The sequence below is a fragment of the Orussus abietinus genome, unplaced genomic scaffold (genome assembly GCF_000612105.2).
Source record: "Orussus abietinus isolate OABI.00-Male unplaced genomic scaffold, Oabi_2.0 scaffold393, whole genome shotgun sequence".
Taxonomy (NCBI): domain Eukaryota; kingdom Metazoa; phylum Arthropoda; class Insecta; order Hymenoptera; family Orussidae; genus Orussus; species Orussus abietinus.
In genome coordinates, this window is record NW_019394542.1 from 10,813 (window position 1) to 27,540 (window position 16,728).

At 33.4% G+C, this 16,728-nt stretch overlaps 4 protein-coding genes across 10 annotated transcripts; 1 reads left to right on the top strand and 3 right to left on the bottom strand.

The window, feature by feature from the left end:
* Nucleotides 1-265: 265 nt before the first annotated feature.
* Nucleotides 266-5,473, bottom strand: LOC105697415 (solute carrier family 52, riboflavin transporter, member 3-B). 4 transcript variants are annotated; one of them, XM_012420714.2, is made up of 4 exons: nucleotides 4,527-5,473; nucleotides 4,351-4,444; nucleotides 2,178-2,415; nucleotides 266-372 (listed from the first exon to the last, which is right to left on the bottom strand). In XM_012420714.2, exons 1-4 carry the CDS (start codon nucleotides 4,549-4,551, stop codon nucleotides 343-345), a joined length of 387 nt encoding a protein of 128 aa, XP_012276137.1. In that variant the 5' UTR covers nucleotides 4,552-5,473; the 3' UTR covers nucleotides 266-342. The 4 variants fall into 4 exon arrangements, with proteins under 4 accessions (XP_012276137.1, XP_012276134.1, XP_012276135.1 ...); XM_012420711.2 differs by lacking the exon at nucleotides 266-372 and having other exon boundaries at nucleotides 431-2,415; XM_012420712.2 differs by lacking the exons at nucleotides 266-372; nucleotides 4,351-4,444 and having other exon boundaries at nucleotides 431-2,415.
* Nucleotides 2,388-15,227, top strand: LOC105697420 (exosome complex exonuclease RRP42). Of its 2 annotated transcripts, XM_012420722.2 has the most exons (7): nucleotides 11,232-11,522; nucleotides 11,844-12,040; nucleotides 12,187-12,352; nucleotides 12,459-12,653; nucleotides 12,815-12,970; nucleotides 13,351-13,538; nucleotides 15,125-15,227. In XM_012420722.2, the coding sequence occupies exons 1-6, from the start codon at nucleotides 11,466-11,468 to the stop codon at nucleotides 13,453-13,455; spliced, it is 876 nt and encodes a 291-aa protein (XP_012276145.1). In that variant the 5' UTR covers nucleotides 11,232-11,465; the 3' UTR covers nucleotides 13,456-13,538; nucleotides 15,125-15,227. The 2 variants fall into 2 exon arrangements, with proteins under 2 accessions (XP_012276146.1, XP_012276145.1); XM_012420723.2 differs by lacking the exons at nucleotides 11,232-11,522; nucleotides 15,125-15,227 and adding an exon at nucleotides 2,388-2,446 and having other exon boundaries at nucleotides 13,351-13,492.
* On the bottom strand, nucleotides 5,470-10,933 carry LOC105697417. Of its 2 annotated transcripts, none has more exons than XM_012420718.2 (7): nucleotides 10,764-10,933; nucleotides 10,328-10,535; nucleotides 9,917-10,187; nucleotides 8,891-9,828; nucleotides 8,060-8,473; nucleotides 7,107-7,291; nucleotides 5,470-7,013 (listed from the first exon to the last, which is right to left on the bottom strand). In XM_012420718.2, exons 4-7 carry the CDS (start codon nucleotides 9,020-9,022, stop codon nucleotides 6,719-6,721), a joined length of 1,026 nt encoding a protein of 341 aa, XP_012276141.1. In that variant the 5' UTR covers nucleotides 9,023-9,828; nucleotides 9,917-10,187; nucleotides 10,328-10,535; nucleotides 10,764-10,933; the 3' UTR covers nucleotides 5,470-6,718. The 2 variants fall into 2 exon arrangements, with proteins under 2 accessions (XP_012276141.1, XP_012276139.1); XM_012420716.2 differs by having other exon boundaries at nucleotides 10,328-10,588.
* On the bottom strand, nucleotides 13,757-16,716 carry LOC105697418 (retinol dehydrogenase 13-like). 2 transcript variants are annotated; one of them, XM_012420719.1, is made up of 7 exons: nucleotides 15,782-16,110; nucleotides 15,369-15,534; nucleotides 15,041-15,149; nucleotides 14,630-14,944; nucleotides 14,159-14,366; nucleotides 13,974-14,089; nucleotides 13,757-13,848 (listed from the first exon to the last, which is right to left on the bottom strand). In XM_012420719.1, exons 1-6 carry the CDS (start codon nucleotides 15,856-15,858, stop codon nucleotides 13,987-13,989), a joined length of 978 nt encoding a protein of 325 aa, XP_012276142.1. In that variant the 5' UTR covers nucleotides 15,859-16,110; the 3' UTR covers nucleotides 13,757-13,848; nucleotides 13,974-13,986. The 2 variants fall into 2 exon arrangements, with proteins under 2 accessions (XP_012276142.1, XP_012276143.1); XM_012420720.2 differs by lacking the exons at nucleotides 13,757-13,848; nucleotides 15,782-16,110 and adding an exon at nucleotides 16,641-16,716.
* Between the last annotated feature and the right edge of the window lie 12 nt (nucleotides 16,717-16,728).

Below are 16,728 nucleotides of genomic sequence, written 5' to 3' on the forward strand. Positions count from 1 at the left end.
GTCTGAAACTTTCGTTCCTCATATTGAGATCTTCAATAATGGGATATCGATCGAAATATGAGAGCTCGACGCTATTTTGGTTCCGGTCTAAGGTAAGTTAAAAATTGTTTGTCAGAAATCCAAATTTTGAAAGTGTCTAGATAATTCCTAGATGCCACAAGTCATGTATCAAAATTTCATACAGTTCGAACCAATACCCTTAAAAAAAATGTCTTATTAGAGTCGTCTGATTTGAGGAGATTTCAGTTCATATTAATTCCTGCAACTGGTCTCGGACATTCACTGCGATGCGAGCAGTTATTAATACTCAACACTTTGCATCTTCCTTTCTAATATAATGCATTACATTTGTTGCATCCACTTTGTTGCAATCTGAAAAATAATACATTTTAATGAAGAGGGCAACAACCTGGTAAAGGATCTAAAGTTATTTTAGTTTTGTTTTTTTATTTACATGATACAATTGTATTACTACGCTTCTAATTATTGTATATTTTATTGCAGTTCACAAAATATTGTGCGGTCAAGCATATAAATGTTTTAAACATTCGGTCATAGCTGCCAAGATGCAACAGTGTCACATGTATATGTCAAACCTAATTAATTCAGTATTTATACTTTTATAAATAATGTCTTTCTTATATATTTTAAAATAGGCTTCATGACGTTATGATGTATATTATCGTAATTTCTGTTACGTTTTCAATGTTCATATTTAAATTTAATATAATAACGAAGACGTGCGATTCGAGTACAAGCTATGTAATATATTTGATAGAAATGTATTGTAACAGAAAAGCCGACTGTCAGAAATAGTTACGCTTTCGTGATTGAAAATAATACTAAAGCAATGCAGACGAACTTAAAGTGAGGTTAAGATGGTTGGTTACAATGGCGCTTTGCAGCGCCTATTTTGACCTACAGTATCTATTAGGACACCTTAGCTAACTCAAACTGTACTGTTTTCTTATAGTTTTAAACTGTTTCGTGTATTATTCCTTTATATCGTATTCGAGTTTGTCTTTTGTGATTAAGTAAGGTTAAGATCACGTGCATGGTATATAAGAAGTAAACAATGTCGTATAATTAGTCAACAGGAATGAGAGTAAAGCGCCGCATGCAGATCCAACTTGCATGATTATGCCTACGTTGGAAAGAACTACATCTCCAGATTCGCATCTGAACGCTGTGGTAATGGCAAGTTTGACGTAGGATATAATCCCCATCAGCAAAATCCAAGCCAATACAAGAAGGAACACGCCAATCTCTGCAGAATGTAAAGGTGGGTTCGGAGACATAATAGCTAAAAACGTGACATAATTACTTAGGAGTAAAATGATCACTGATAGAACTCCGATAGTCCTCAGATTCATCGGTAGAATCCAAATAGCCAGAAAACATGCAGCAGGATTCGCCATGTGAGAGAGTGTCACAGTCAAGTGGTAAGCAACATTCCCATAGGGTAAACAGGAATACGACTGTATTCCATGTAAAAACCCATTACCTAAGAAGCATACCAAAGCCACGAGAACGTATAAATAGATCTTGGATAATGGACCGAAAGAAGCCCTTTGGCCACCGGTATTCTTAACTCTCCTCTGCGTAGTGCTGGAACCGTCAGGTTGTTCCATGGCTGGCTCAAACTTCTCTTCAGAGAGGATTAATTCACCCTGTACAATCGGAAGATATCGGAGAAGTGTGAATGCTATAACAGAGAGACCGAGAATAGCAGAAAGGAAGAGGAAATAATACTTCGGTGGAAACCTGGGTGGGGATACGTAAGGAACCATCGTACCATTGGCAGTAATTTTGCACTCCGGATTGCCCCCGACACCTTGAAGCAAGGCCACGATACTTGGTACGAGTCCACTCAAGCCTTCGCCTATGAAATACGAAACTAAGTAGATGTCTTTAAAGAAACGAAGATATGGCATAAAGAGTACCGAACTTGTACAGCCGACCAATGCAGTAAAGAAAGTTAGCACGTACATGGCTAAACTGTACCGATTGTCACCAATAAATAATGTCTTATCGTATAAAAAAGCCAGGAGACACATTGCAAGGAAACCCTCGAGTAAAAGAGCCCATATCCATACACGCTGACTTAACCTAGGACACCATTTATTTGTAAGTACGTAAACTATTGGCCCAACATTGGCAGCTTGTATGATAACTACCAGATACGCTGGAAGCTTCCATCTTTCAGGGGATGACAATACCAATAATGGCAATTGTACAAAAATCCCATTCACTCCGACCCATGCAGATAAGCCGAAACAGATCACTAGGAAGTGCACGATTATGAGTTGTTTCGATGGCCAATTTTGACGCGCCTTGTTCCACAAATTGGGAATGAACTTCCTTTCCACCATGTTGTATCTTTGATCAACTAATGATTGTAATTCGTTGGTACACCTGAAACAGAAGGTTAAGTCAATGTTTATTGGTAAGTACAACCAATTCCGACTGAAATCAAATGATTACATTTAAACGGTAACATTCATAAAAATGAATAGATGTTCTTGAGACTATTTCAGTATAATTAATTAAACATATATATGTCTGCTTTCAGTAACAGGTTACATAATAATTGTTAGCATCATATCTACATAAATGTAGCGTAACTTTGTTACTATTATCTTACATTATATTACTGTCCTAATATTACTGTATATATGCAGCACAATTTTTAGCAAAACAGAACTACATTGGTGCTAACTGTCATCTATTTTATTACATCATCGTTATCGTCATTGTCATAATTCATCGTCAAATGTCATAAGATTAATATATGTCATATTTTGTTTACTACTCGTATGAAAAAATGCGACTTTAATTCATACGCGCGTATACATTATCAGTCAATGTTTGCTAGTCGAATGAAATCATAATCGTCTTTAAGTAAAATCAGGTAGTTTATCATTACATAATTTCATTGAAAGTCTGATCTGTCATTTAATATCTAACAGTTGCCAAGTACCAAAAAATAATTGAAAATAAAAATTATGTAATTTTTTATAAAATTGCGTGATTTTTTTTTATTAAATGTATAAAGAATTAACATTATTTTAAAGTAACTGAAATTATAACATTAATATAACATGTTACATAACATGTTACATTACTGAGTGGAAATAATAACTAACATCTAACTTCCATGTTACTTTTAAGCTACATAACACGTTAGCTTCGAAAACGTAACATTTACCCAACACTTATATAACAGTGTTCACTGGGATAATGTTACCAACAAAAAGGTTATACATGAATTTTATTTTATCGACGACGATTAAATTTCTCAGCGCCTCTCATACCATCTTTAATGATACATACTTATTAATTGATAATCTGAACAGCCTTCAAGATTTCGCAATCTAAAGAAGACTCGAAGAGTCATCTAAAGCCGGACTATCATCTTTGATTTGATGACCTCTCTATGATGCCGAAAACATCGATGCGAACACTTGATCGAGCAGAAGATCCTTAACGCGATAACAAGTCCACGAACTCGATAATGGCATCCTATCAAATGATCATAGATAAGTGCATTCGGTAAAACATTGTTGAACGAACACTCACCTGTAAACGTAACACACGGGACGACTAGAATAATGAACACGATAACACATGAATTCGATAATGGCATCTTATCGAGTGACCACAGATAAGTGCATTCGGTAAAGCATTTTCGAATGAACACTCATTTGTAAACTTGTTTCGAATGAACGCTTACCTGTAAACTTGACACACGCGACGACTAGAATAATGAACACGGCAAAACGTCCATTAATTCGATATTGGCATCTTATCGAATGAACACTCACCTGTAAGCTTCACACGGGACGACTAGAATAATGAACCCGATAATACGTCCATGAATTCGATAGTGACATCTTATCGAATGAACACTCACCTGTAAGCTTGACACGCGGGACGACTAGAATAATGAACACGGTAACACGTCCACAAACTTGATAATGGCATCTTATCGAATGACCACAGATAAGTGCATTCGGTAAAACATTTTCGAATGAACACTCATCTGTAAGCTTGTTTCGAATGAACACTTACCTGTAAACTTGACACACGGAACGACTAGAATAATAAATACGATAACACATGAACTCGATAATGGCATCTTATCGAATGACCACTGATAAGTGCATTCGGTAAAACATTTTCTAATGAACACTCATCTGTAAACTTGTTTCGAATGAACACTTACCTGTAAACTTGACACACGGAACGACTAGAATAATGAATACGATAACACATGAACTCGATAATGGCATCTTATCGAATGACCACTGATAAATGCATTCGGTAGAACATTTTCGAATGAACACTCACCTGTAAACTCGACACGCGGGGCGATTAGAATAGTGAACACCGACTTCTCTACAGCACCAGGAATTTCTCTTCCGACCGACTAGCACATGTCCTTCTGTTCATGATGAGTACCAATAAGGTTTATTAGATCTCATTTAGCGAACATGAGAGTATAAATCAGTATGTGTGGGCCTTACCAATGTCTGTCTCGCTCTCTCTCATCGATTGCGGTTACATAATCAATTTTAAGTAACTAAGAAGGCCTTGCCCAAGAGATTCGATTGTGCATCCTCGGGAAACTAGGCACGGTTATCGCTACAGCGGAGTGACTGAACAGTTCGTTTTTGAGTCATGTCCATGTGTACATATAAATAAATTCATGTATACATATATGTACATATGCGAGTACCAAAGGAGACAGTCATTCGTATTTGAGAAGTCGGTGCCGATGCCGTGGTTTCACGCCTTTTCTTTCCCTTATCAGCTGCCGCGCTCTTATCTCTTTCGGAAGACATTACGATACAATCTAAGTTACACTTTCTTGTACGTATCTGTTTTTTTGCAAACGATCCTGCCGTTGTACATCGGTGGAAATATGGGAATTATTCAATCGTAATCGCGTTGCTAGTTAACAATTGGAACCAACGAATTCAGGTTTTAAAGAAAGATTTTAGTTGATAGGAATAAAAATGTTTAATCGACGGATGAAATTTCCAATCAGCTAATAATCGGGTCGAATCAACGAATGAAAATATTAAATCAACGAATGGAAGTTTCAAACTTTATTTTAACCTAGTAATTGGTTTGGTTGCTCCATCACTTTAGTCTTGAAACTTCTATTCGTCGATTCAACATTTATATTTGCCGAATTGACGAATAAAAATGTTGAATCAATGAATAAAGATATTAAATCAACGAATAAAAATGTTGATTCAACGAATAGAAGATTCAAGTATAACTTTAATAATATATTTAGAACAGGCTGCTTCATTACTTTAAGCTTGAAACTTCAATCAATTGATTCAACATTTTTATTCGTTGATTCCACGCTTATATTCGTTGATTTACTATTTTTAATCGTTGATTCAACATTTTTATTTGTTGAATCGATGAATAAAATGTTAGATCAGCGAATAGAAATGTTGAATCAACGAATAAAAATATTAAATCAACGAATAAAAATATTAAATCAACGAATAAAAATGTTGATTCAACAAATAGAAGTTTCAAGCATAATTTTAGTAATGGATTTGGAACAGATTGCTTCATTATATTAAGCTTGAAACTTCTATTAATTGATTCAACATTTTTATTTGTTGAATCGATGAATAAAATGTTAGATCAGCGAATAGAAATGTTGAATCAACGAATAAAAATATTAAATCAACAAATAAAAATGTTGATTCAACGAATAGAAGATTCAAGCATAACTTTAATAATGGATTTAGAACAGATTGCTTCATTACTTTAAGCTTGAAACTTCTATTCATTGATTCAACATTTTCATTCGTTGATTTAATATTTCTATTCAGTGATTCAACATTTTTATTTGTTGAATCGGTGAATAAAATGTTGCATCAATTAATTAAAATATTAAATCAACGAATAAAAAATGTTGATTCAACGAATACAGGTTTCAAGCATAATTTTAGTAATGAATGTAGAACAGGTTGGTCCATTACTTTCACCTGAATAATGTATTAGAGGCCGACTGTTCAATTTTGAAATCGATATCGATTGCAACATAAGATCCTTCTTCGAAATAACAAGCAACCTTTGAAGGATAAATTCCCATTGAGAAAAAATATCGAAAACGAATATCAGATACTCTCCGAGATCTAAGTAATGATTGAAATCAATCGAGTGAACGACCACCAACGTTGTCTAATCGTAATTGATAGAATGGAGATAAAATGCATTATCAGTCACTGATGTGAATGATCAATTAATAGTTTTGATTGAATCGCTCTATCGTCACGTTTATATTTATCGGGTAATTTTCCATGGATTAAATTCCTTCGCCTTGCAGATGAGAAATTTGCATAAACTTTTTACACCGCAGTACATTTAAAAATAAAGATCGTACAAATTAGACTAATACATATTGTTTAGTGTAATGTAGTGATTTAATTTTGGTTTAGAAAATACTTGCGATTACTGAGACATGACCATAATTTCCCTTCATTATAATAAACAATATATGCGGTCATCAGATGTGAACAATTATTTTTAGGCGTTTCAGCTTTTTTAACGAGCAACGTGTATACAACTATTATAAAATTAGCAATGCTAAATGCATTTAACATTTTTATGAATTTTAAAATTATAATACATGCTAAATTCGCGTTTATGAGAGTAATGTAAAAAAGTGGAGTATTTATTCGATCAACTAATACGTAGACATATTTTTTATCATATTTTCCAGTGGTTTCTTGAAAACAGTCTCGTTAACGGCAACGATCTCTTTTAATAAATCTTGCTGCTGTGCAGTAAAGGATTTATTATTCTTTAAAAAGTTCAGCAGGCATTTTCCGTAGTTTTTATCCGTGGAAAACTGGAGAGCCTTGATCTGAAGTAACGTCAGTAATTTGTCTTTCATCGACTCCTCTAGATTTGTTGAAGTTAATGTATGTAAAATTGCGATGTGCCATTGTTTTAAGTCCTTTACAATAAGAAGAAAATTCCTGGAAAAGAAAAAGGTTATTACTGAATTATTTGTACGGTCCATATGAATATTTATCTCCTGATTATACTCTTTAAGCAAAGGGATCCCTTACGACGTAAGATCAGGCCATTGTACTTGAGTAAAACAATTCACAATACTGTCAATTGCTGTAGTATCCTTGACGTCAACATTTAACAACGGATGAAGTATTAATTTCTTCATATCATCCGGAAATACTTCAATGCATTCACTGATCGCTGAATATATCAAACGTGACGGTCTCTCCGGAGTAATAATCTGAAAAGAAAAGGGCAGACCTTTTAAAAAAATATTAGCTTTAAACAATGAAAGATACATGGAACTGGAATTAATTATTTATCCTAAACGTTTAAAGGATTTTCTCATTAATAATTTAATTTTAAGAATTATTGATACAAGTTTAAGGAAATATTTAAAATGTATAACGTAAAGTCCATATCAATAAGTAATATTAATGAACATGTTACATTCGGTTTCATTAGCATTGCATTCAAAGAGTGATTATAAAAAAAACTCTGTTCGCTATCGAACATTAAAAATTATACAAGGTTAATCTTATCAAAGCTCCAAAATTGATGATTGGAGGGAAAAACTACTTACTCAACCTATTAATCAAGCGATTTTATGGGCAGCGAAAGGGAAACAGCGGAATAGACAACAGAAATTATATTGTCTATTCCGACATAGAGCTGTATCAGTGCAGATAGTATTATCAGCCATGATTTGCAATTCATCAAAGAACATGCTCTGTAACAACTTTGCCATTTAGAGCAATTTTTAAGACTCACCCTGTATATTTATTCTTCGACATACTCAAATTTGGTATATTACTGATATCTCTCTTTAAATCAGGCAGCTTTACTTGTCCATTTTTTTAATACTATATTTCAGTATGTCAAAATACCCAACTTCGTTCATCATAATTGATATATCTAATATATACATAAACACCATATATCCTCTTTAAATATTAATTTGAGCTTAGAAGGTATTAAACGGAATGTATTGCAATATCGATACACTTACATTAGGCAATAACAAATTGGTACAGAAGGGGCCGATGTACTTTATTCGTTGATCTATATCCATAGAGCAGATAGAACGAGCAAGATTATAAATCCCATTTGGACTTAATCTGGGTTTTAAATTTTGAACAACAGCAGACACTTCGTCGGTAGAAATACTTTCAATACTCGAGAAGTCAAACCTCCCATTATTCTCCAGTACTTCATACAAAGATTCAGTAATGTCAGTTACTTCCAAAACACCTTGCAAAGCTACCAAATTATTATCGGGCCGATCATTTTTAGTAAAAAAATTCTGAGTGGCTAAAATATCCTGCAATTGAGAAATATCATTTACAGAATTTTGAGAAGACGTTCGATTGCCATCTTCACTAACGCACTCTTCTATTTCCATATCCTCCGGTGTATCAAGACACTGTAACAATCAAATGGTATTAAAATCATTAATGTATAAATAACTTAAGAAAGTTATCATCGGTTGCATTCTACGTGCACTCTTCATTATAAACGACGAATCAATTAAAAATTGCATTTCCGAAGGTTACAACGATCGATCATTCTTACAATGTTTTAATTAGCTATATTTTGAACTGTCATAAATAACAGAAGATATTAATTTAGAGCATTGTAACAATGTAAAAAAAAAAGCACAAGCCGAACATAATTTCTCTAATTTCCACCACGTGCTTAATGTATAATCGAAACTCGAAATAAGTTTAAACATTCATCAGTTAAACAATGATTGTAAATACTTAAAACTACTAATATAAAAACAATAACAACTCTTTATTCTTAATATATAATTTCTTTTAAATTATTGTATCACGCTAACCTCTCCGGTTATTTCTTCCCAATTTTCACTGCCAGGAAAATTATTCGATCTCATTGCATCCCGAATACTCGATAACATTTGCAGGGCATTTTCTGATAACGAACACTTTGGAAAGTAACCATTAGTTTCCATACTGAATATTTGACAATTGGAACGATGCGTTCTACTGATTATTCAGTTTAACAAACATAATTGTAAATTAATTTGAACGCAAATCGAATATCATGTTTCATGTCTGATAGGCGGGAATTGTTCATCAAATTAACGTGAACTTCTTTTAGACCATAAACTTCCAAACTAAGAATCTGCTATTGGAAGATAACAGGACATCTTTTTGCAATCACAATCCTGTGCTGCCCTCAGTGGCAAACTCCGACACTATCCACATCCTAATGTGATGTCATCCTTAAAACTTTTTTCCAAGATATCACAATTATCTAAATACATATCAAATATTTACACAGAATGTAGTCAACATTTTTCGCCGCAATGCGGTTATTTCATAAGTACATTACTAAGCAATTCTGATAGAGTTTTCGAAGATCTTTGAAATCTGTAAATTTTAACACTGCACTTTGTTCTTAAGCAAAAATACTCGTAGAAAATAGTAAGCGTTAGAAGAAAGTAAATTATTTTTCTTCAGATTTATCAACAACTCCAGAAGCAGTTCTAATTTTTGTTTTCTACGCCGTTCTTGCATACGTAAACGCTTGATTAATTTATCCTTGTGCTTGCACGCTCGTAGCAATATATAAATGGAAGTCTTCATAGTCTCTGGTGACATATTGTTTATACGGCTTTCTGTGATGTCACTAGGATACCGTAACGTAACATTACTGTTCTCTGGAGTTGTGTCTAAATGTCCTTGATTTTTTGTCGTTGATGAGGTGCTCTGTTCGTCTTCTTCGGTATCGATACTAATTACTTCCTCTTCACTGCTACATATATGTGAACAAAAATAGATTAAGTATCTAAGGAAGTACGTAATCTCACATTTACTTCAAATGGTAATGAACAGATACTTACCACGATGCAGTCATATAATCAACTGATGTTACATTTTTTATTGAACAGAGATCTTCTTCACAATGTATAAGTCTATCATTACTGTCAGTACTAACACTGAAGAATAATAGACGTATATTTAATTAAAAATGCTCCGTTTATTACAATAAAGACAATGGATTAAATAAATCACATATGTGCTTATCACATTGCATCATTAATAGATTCAGAGACGTCCACTAAATGGATGTTATCGTTCATTTCAGTGATGGTATTATTTTCAATATCAGTGCTGTAACAAAATAATAAATATTTAACTAACATAAATTTCAAGTTTTAACTTCAGACACGTATGACTACGTTTTTATTTCACTGTTGAAAGTATAAGTGTACTGTTATAAATGAACGTCACATTAGCACTAACATAGTTACCTTTATTCACATTGTTTATTAGGAAAACGTGGAAAAATTGATGGTACCGAGTTCCGTTTCAGTCGCTTGTATTGAAAACCAAATTGTTCAATGCAATCATTTGAAAAATGTTTTACACATATTCTGCTTTGCTTCCGTAATTGTAGAGCACTTTTTTGTTTATTATAAGTGACCAAAGCATGTACCCATTTCGCACGAAGAACTGGTTCTTGGGGAAACATAAATGAAAATACTTCGATTTTTTATCATTCTTTTTTCCACCTGAGATCATAAATTAATCCTTTTAGGATATAAAATTGAAAAAGCCCACATCAATTTGGTATCCACTTGGCAATGTATTTTTTACATTTTCATATGATCTCATTAAAAGATGAAAATACATTTCATATTCTATAGGAAAGCTTATAGGTTAGAAGTGAAAAGGATTATCCCTCACCGATAAAATGGTACTTCTTCTTTGTTTCCATTAGTTTCGCTCTTACATGTACTACTATTACATCCTTCTATAAAACAATATTGACTCATTTTAGTAGTTTAATATCGAATTTTTTTTCTATTCGTATATAAACAAGAACCTCTGAAAACCGCCCATGAAATCCATAAAATCAAACTCAATTAGAAGAACGTTTTTGCAAAGAATCATGAGTCCGTATTCCCATCTTAGTACCGACTATATTCCATGGTGGTGCTGAAGTATTCTTTCCAACTTTTATCTTCCTCGTTTCCAATCTACATATATATCCTTTTTTCTCTTCTTCAAAATTCATACGTTTTGTCTTCATTTCTAAAGAACCATACGAGTGGCGCCTCTATAGTCTGCTATTAGTACTGCAATTAAACCGGTCCCATATTTGTTATAAATTTCCAGTCTTGCTTGAACTCATTAGTTTCAGTTCTGTTTAAAATGTTAGCTTAGCACGTGTATAAATACATGTATACAGACGTTCTTTGAGAAAAGTGTCATTTTATAAATTGAATTATCCAATTGATGATTGATGTTGAAACTGGGACAAATAAAATGTGATTTCATAATTGTGAGATGGAATTACACATTTAGTCGTGCCTTAATTTACTAGTTGTTGTCATCGATTCTTCCCATTGATCTGCAAACAAGTTTTTATATGAATTTATATATAACATGGCAGAAGTTCCTCTAAGTTTAGCTGAGAAGACGTTCATTTTACATGGAATTGACGTGAGTAAGGTTTATTTACGTTGTCAATGTAACAGACGATTACCATGAAACGTGGGTTAACCGAACCTTTTATAATTTAGCGATGCTTTATATATATTTCTTGTGTGTCTGTAAAATTTATTTACTAAATGGATGTAAATACACTAATAGTATGAAACTTATAATTACTACATTGATTAATCAAATATTAGTTTTTAACTGATACGCCGGAAAGCTTTCAAAATGTTGTAAAGAATTGTTAAAGATATAAATAGCAGAATTTAACATTATTCCACAATTTTGTATATTTACCTTAATCGTTAACAATTTATTCTACTTTAGGCTGACTTTAGAAATGATGGTAGACGTCGGAATGAATATCGATGGATGGAAATAGAAACGAAAATACTTCCTCAATGCCATGGCTCGGCAAGATTAAAAGTAATGAACACCGACATATTAGTTGGCGTTAAAGTAGAAGTGGATACTCCCTTTGCTCATAGTCCAGACAAGGGGAAAATTGAATTTTTCGTTGATTGGTAATTGTTAAACTTTACTTCAATGCACGATTTGTTACTTCTACCTAATTCATATGAATAATAGATATGTTAATACCTTGCAGATATTTATATAGATTCAACAATTGTAAATATTTAATTCAGGTTAAAACAGATTTTGTTTTCAGTTCAGCAAACGCAACTCCAGCGTTTGAAGGGAAAGGTGGAGATGATTTAAGTGGGGAAATAAGTACAACATTGGCAATGGCTTATGGAAGTGAACATGCTCTCGATTTGAAAAAGTTGTGCATTCTTCCACACCATAAATGCTGGAAAGTATACGTAGATGTTTCGGTCAGTATAAAAGAGTACAGACAAAAATATTATACCTAATTATGTTACTAAATTTCTTTTGAAAAAGGAACCTTTTATTTATTAACTTATTCTTATGACTTATCAGATCCTTCAGTGCGGTGGTAATTTATTTGATTCAGTAAGCGTGGCTGTTAAAGGAGCATTATTTAGTACTGAAATTCCTAAAGTTACGACAATGTCCATTGATGGTGGAGAACCAGATATTGAACTGTCCGATGATCCATATGATTGTGTCAAATTAGATGTTACAGGTTTTCCTGTTCTTGTAACATTGTGTAAGGTAACTGTGACATATATATTAGTAGTCAGATAATTCCAGCAAAAACAAATCGGTACTCTCAGACATAAAAAAAGCATTTCACTTCTCCTAGGTCTTATTTGAAATATAAAATTTACTTTTCTTACGTATGATAATTTGTTTACTGTTCATTTGTATTTTAGATAGGTGAGAATAATATAATCGACCCAAATGCAGAAGAAGAAACGTGTAGTTCCGCCAGCACTGTTATTTCGGTATTACCCAATGGTCGAATTACATACGTAGCAAAACTTGGATATGGAAGTTTGCAGCCTGCGACTCTAATTAAAGCATTACAGGTATGTATTCAGTTTAATTTTGTATAACTTTTTATGTTGCAAAATTTTCCTTCAATTGTCCTTGTATTGTTCTGCACGATTTCATGTTTGATTCAAATAAGAAATGACCGCATTTTAAACATAATGTGAAGCTTGCAAGTTATCAGTTACAAATAAAGTTACGAAAAATAGTGAATAATTTTTCCTTCTGTGTATTTCGGCAGTGCCACAGGAAATAGTTTTACATGTTTCTACATCTAGTAAATAAAAGAAATAAAACGGTAATAATGAACTCGTTTGCCTATGCCATATAATTTATATCACGCAAGAAGTGACTTTTTTTATCTTATACACTAAACACTCACTATCGATGCAACAGTTACTAAAATTCAATCTTTTAGGCTGGAAAAGACATTGGCATTAGGTTGAATAATGCACTTATGGATATTTTGATAAAGGAAGATGCACTCGGACCAAACAGACCAATTCTTGGTTTTCTGAGATGAAAACTGTTTACATTACATTATTGTTCTTACCTTGCTCCACGAAATGACGATATATTTTGAGATTGTACAATAAATCAATGTGCGTAAGTATTACATCGAGTAAACTACAAATTAATGATGTAAAGTCCCAACTCCCAACAACATCAGAATCAATGCAAATTACTTTTTTTTTTTAATGTGTAAACAATAACTGTATAGTTGATTTTATTATGTATCAATGGTAACCTATCTATTTACATAACCAAAGGAAACTTGATTATATCAAATGAGAAACATATATTTAGCGCGAAAAAATATCAATTTCAAATTGACTTGAATGATTTGAAAAGTGAAATAGAAAACGCTGACATGGAATCACTTCTAGTAGATGACGGAGTATGACAACCAGGGCTACTGTAAATAATAGTAAAGATGTACCGGATTTTTAATGCTGAATTTGAATTAGTTTTGAATGTTCTTATATTTAACTATCGCTTATTTATAATTTAACAAACTTAGTGCAAATATAGTACACATACCAAAAATATGTATCTAAGAACTGTTCAACTTTGTCCATTTTTCACTAGTTAGCCATAACCACTTTGCTAGGCTATCGTTCTTTGCCTCGTCAGTTATTTCAGCTAGTTTCCCATTGCTAAACAATATTGACAGGTAAATAATGTTTACGCACACTTTTAGTAATAACTTTGAGAATAATAATTACCTGAAGTAGCAGCCACTGGTACTGTTTAAATCAGGATTCAGTGCCAAATTAATAATGGTTTCCGCAGCTTGTTTCGCGGACTTTATGAAAGGCCATGTTAATGGTTTTAAAAATAGTGCACTAAAATAACTGTTATGGAAACTTAAATTGCGATTGATCTCTGTATGGGCAATTCCTGGGTGAACGGCATTTACTGTTACTCCAGTACCTAGAAGACAAATCCGAAATATTAATTTAATATAAATATATTTGAAGGCTAAGACAAACGTCTCTTAGCAAAGTTATATAGTATAAAATCTTAAACAGTAGTGAGTTGTATGCAATAATTCCTATTACAGAGAATAGATTTTTGCTCGATAAGTTTCTTACTAAATAATTGCTGCAGAATGCTATCTTAATGTGGCTGTAAGTTTAACAGTTACATAATAAGGAATGTATACCTATTAACATTACAACAAAAAAATAACTAACCAGTTAATTTGCGTGCCAGTTCTCGTGTAAACATAATGAGGGCAAGTTTACTCTGCGCAAACGCTTCACGTGCATCATATTTCTCTGTATTATTCAAATCTGAGATATTAATCTTTCCTTGTTTATATGCCACACTTGCGACATTTATAATTCTTGATGGCGCCGATGCTTTTAAAACATCTAAAAGTAAGTTCGTAAGTAAAAAGTGGCCCATGTAATTGACACCCATGTGCATTTCTATTCCCTCTTGCGTATAACTCTTGGGACAATGCATAACCCCTGCATTATTAATAAGGATGTGCAGTTTGGATTCCTCTATGAAATAAAATACATTACATATATTATCATTTGTTTTCTTAATATAGAGTGTCTTTGTAACGTAGTAACGAACTTGCGTAATCACAGGTTTACCTTTTTTGAAAAGATCGACAAATTCACGAATGCTTTTCTGTGACTCCAAGTTGCACTCTCTACAATATACATATTTGTTTTTAGTTGCAAGGACAATTTCTCGACGTGCCTGAAACGAGCGGTGAGGGTTTTAGTTTATCTCAAAATAATGTAATATCCATCGCAAACTAAACATGGCTAATAACATTAGTTATCAAGCTCTAAGTTCTAAATATCAAGAATAAAAAAAAGAAGAATCTAAACTTGAACGTCTGAATTAATTTCAGGTCAGTAAAGTTTACTTGTAAATCCGTTAGAGTTATTAAAAAATTAAGAGTAACATAAATACCGTTTCACATTTATTCATATTGCGACAAGCCATGATAACTTTAGCTTTACGTTTAGCTAATGCTAACGTCGTTTCTTTACCAATGCCTGAATTCGCACCAGTTATAATAACAACTTTCCCTTCCAAAGTCTCTTTTCCTGCATACGACTTTCCTCCCGTCCAGGCCCTGAACGAAGAAAAGAAAATTATTTTCCTCTTCCTTCGTGGCATTATTTATAGAATATCTTTTAATATCTGCAATATCCATATTTGCCACTCTGTCGTGTGGACTCTAATAATGGGTAATAGGCTTTATAATAATTGTATGTTTCTACTGGGGATATGTTCAGCATTTAGCCAGCGGGCTTATTGCTATCCTACCGGTAAGTTGCAAGGTTATGTTACATGAGACCTTTATAACACGATATATTTACTTCATTCCATATGCTCCGACCAAAGCAGAAGCGATAGTGCTGGTCCAGAATATTATACGTGGTACTTTCCGCGCCATTCTGTCAATGTTAATTCCTATTTAACAATCCAAACATCCCAAGCGAGTTGCGGAATTTTTACAGATTTTTCACCGGTCCTGCTCTTTTACCGGCTCGTGCGATTACAGTCAAGGAGTATATACGTTTACACCAGTTATATAACTACTGATGGTAAGCGATGTATAAACATTGTTTTATACTATTGTTACCTGGAAAATTGGATTAAAACATTGTTTAAACAGCGCTTAACATCAATAGTTATAACTACCAGAGATGAGTTGGGAGATTGCCACTGAAATATATTGTAAACTGGAACGCTTGCCATTTTTCATCAATAATTTATTTATTTATCATGGACTAGAACCAACGTGGCGTGGTCCATAAACGTTTTCGGTGTTTTACGTTTCTTGGAGGCTTAGAATCGAAAATGAAGCGTTTCAGGACCTAGCTCGAACAATTAAGAATACCGTAGAAATGAAATTTTACAGAGTCAACTGGGAAAATATGGAAAATACTTTCACCAACGATTGCAAGAGAGTGCTGGCTCAAATCGGGGCTTACATGTGTTTTTAGAGAAAAAATTTAGTTGCGGCTATAATGCCGGCACAGATATAACGAGGGCGATTTGAACAGCAATTAAAATTCATTTAAAATTGGCGCGCAGTAGCCGACGCTCTTCTGCGCATGCGCGTAGTATTGCATACAAGAGGTATTCGAGGCCCAAGTATTTAGTGCGTAGTGTAGATGTGTGTATTATGTATGTGTGTATGCTCATGTACGCTTAGTATGTATGTACACATACATACTAAACAAATTCGGACACGGCCTTAATCCGCAATAGTCCCTAGATGCGTTGTGTCACTTCCTCTGCGCAGTCGTCCCTAACCTGT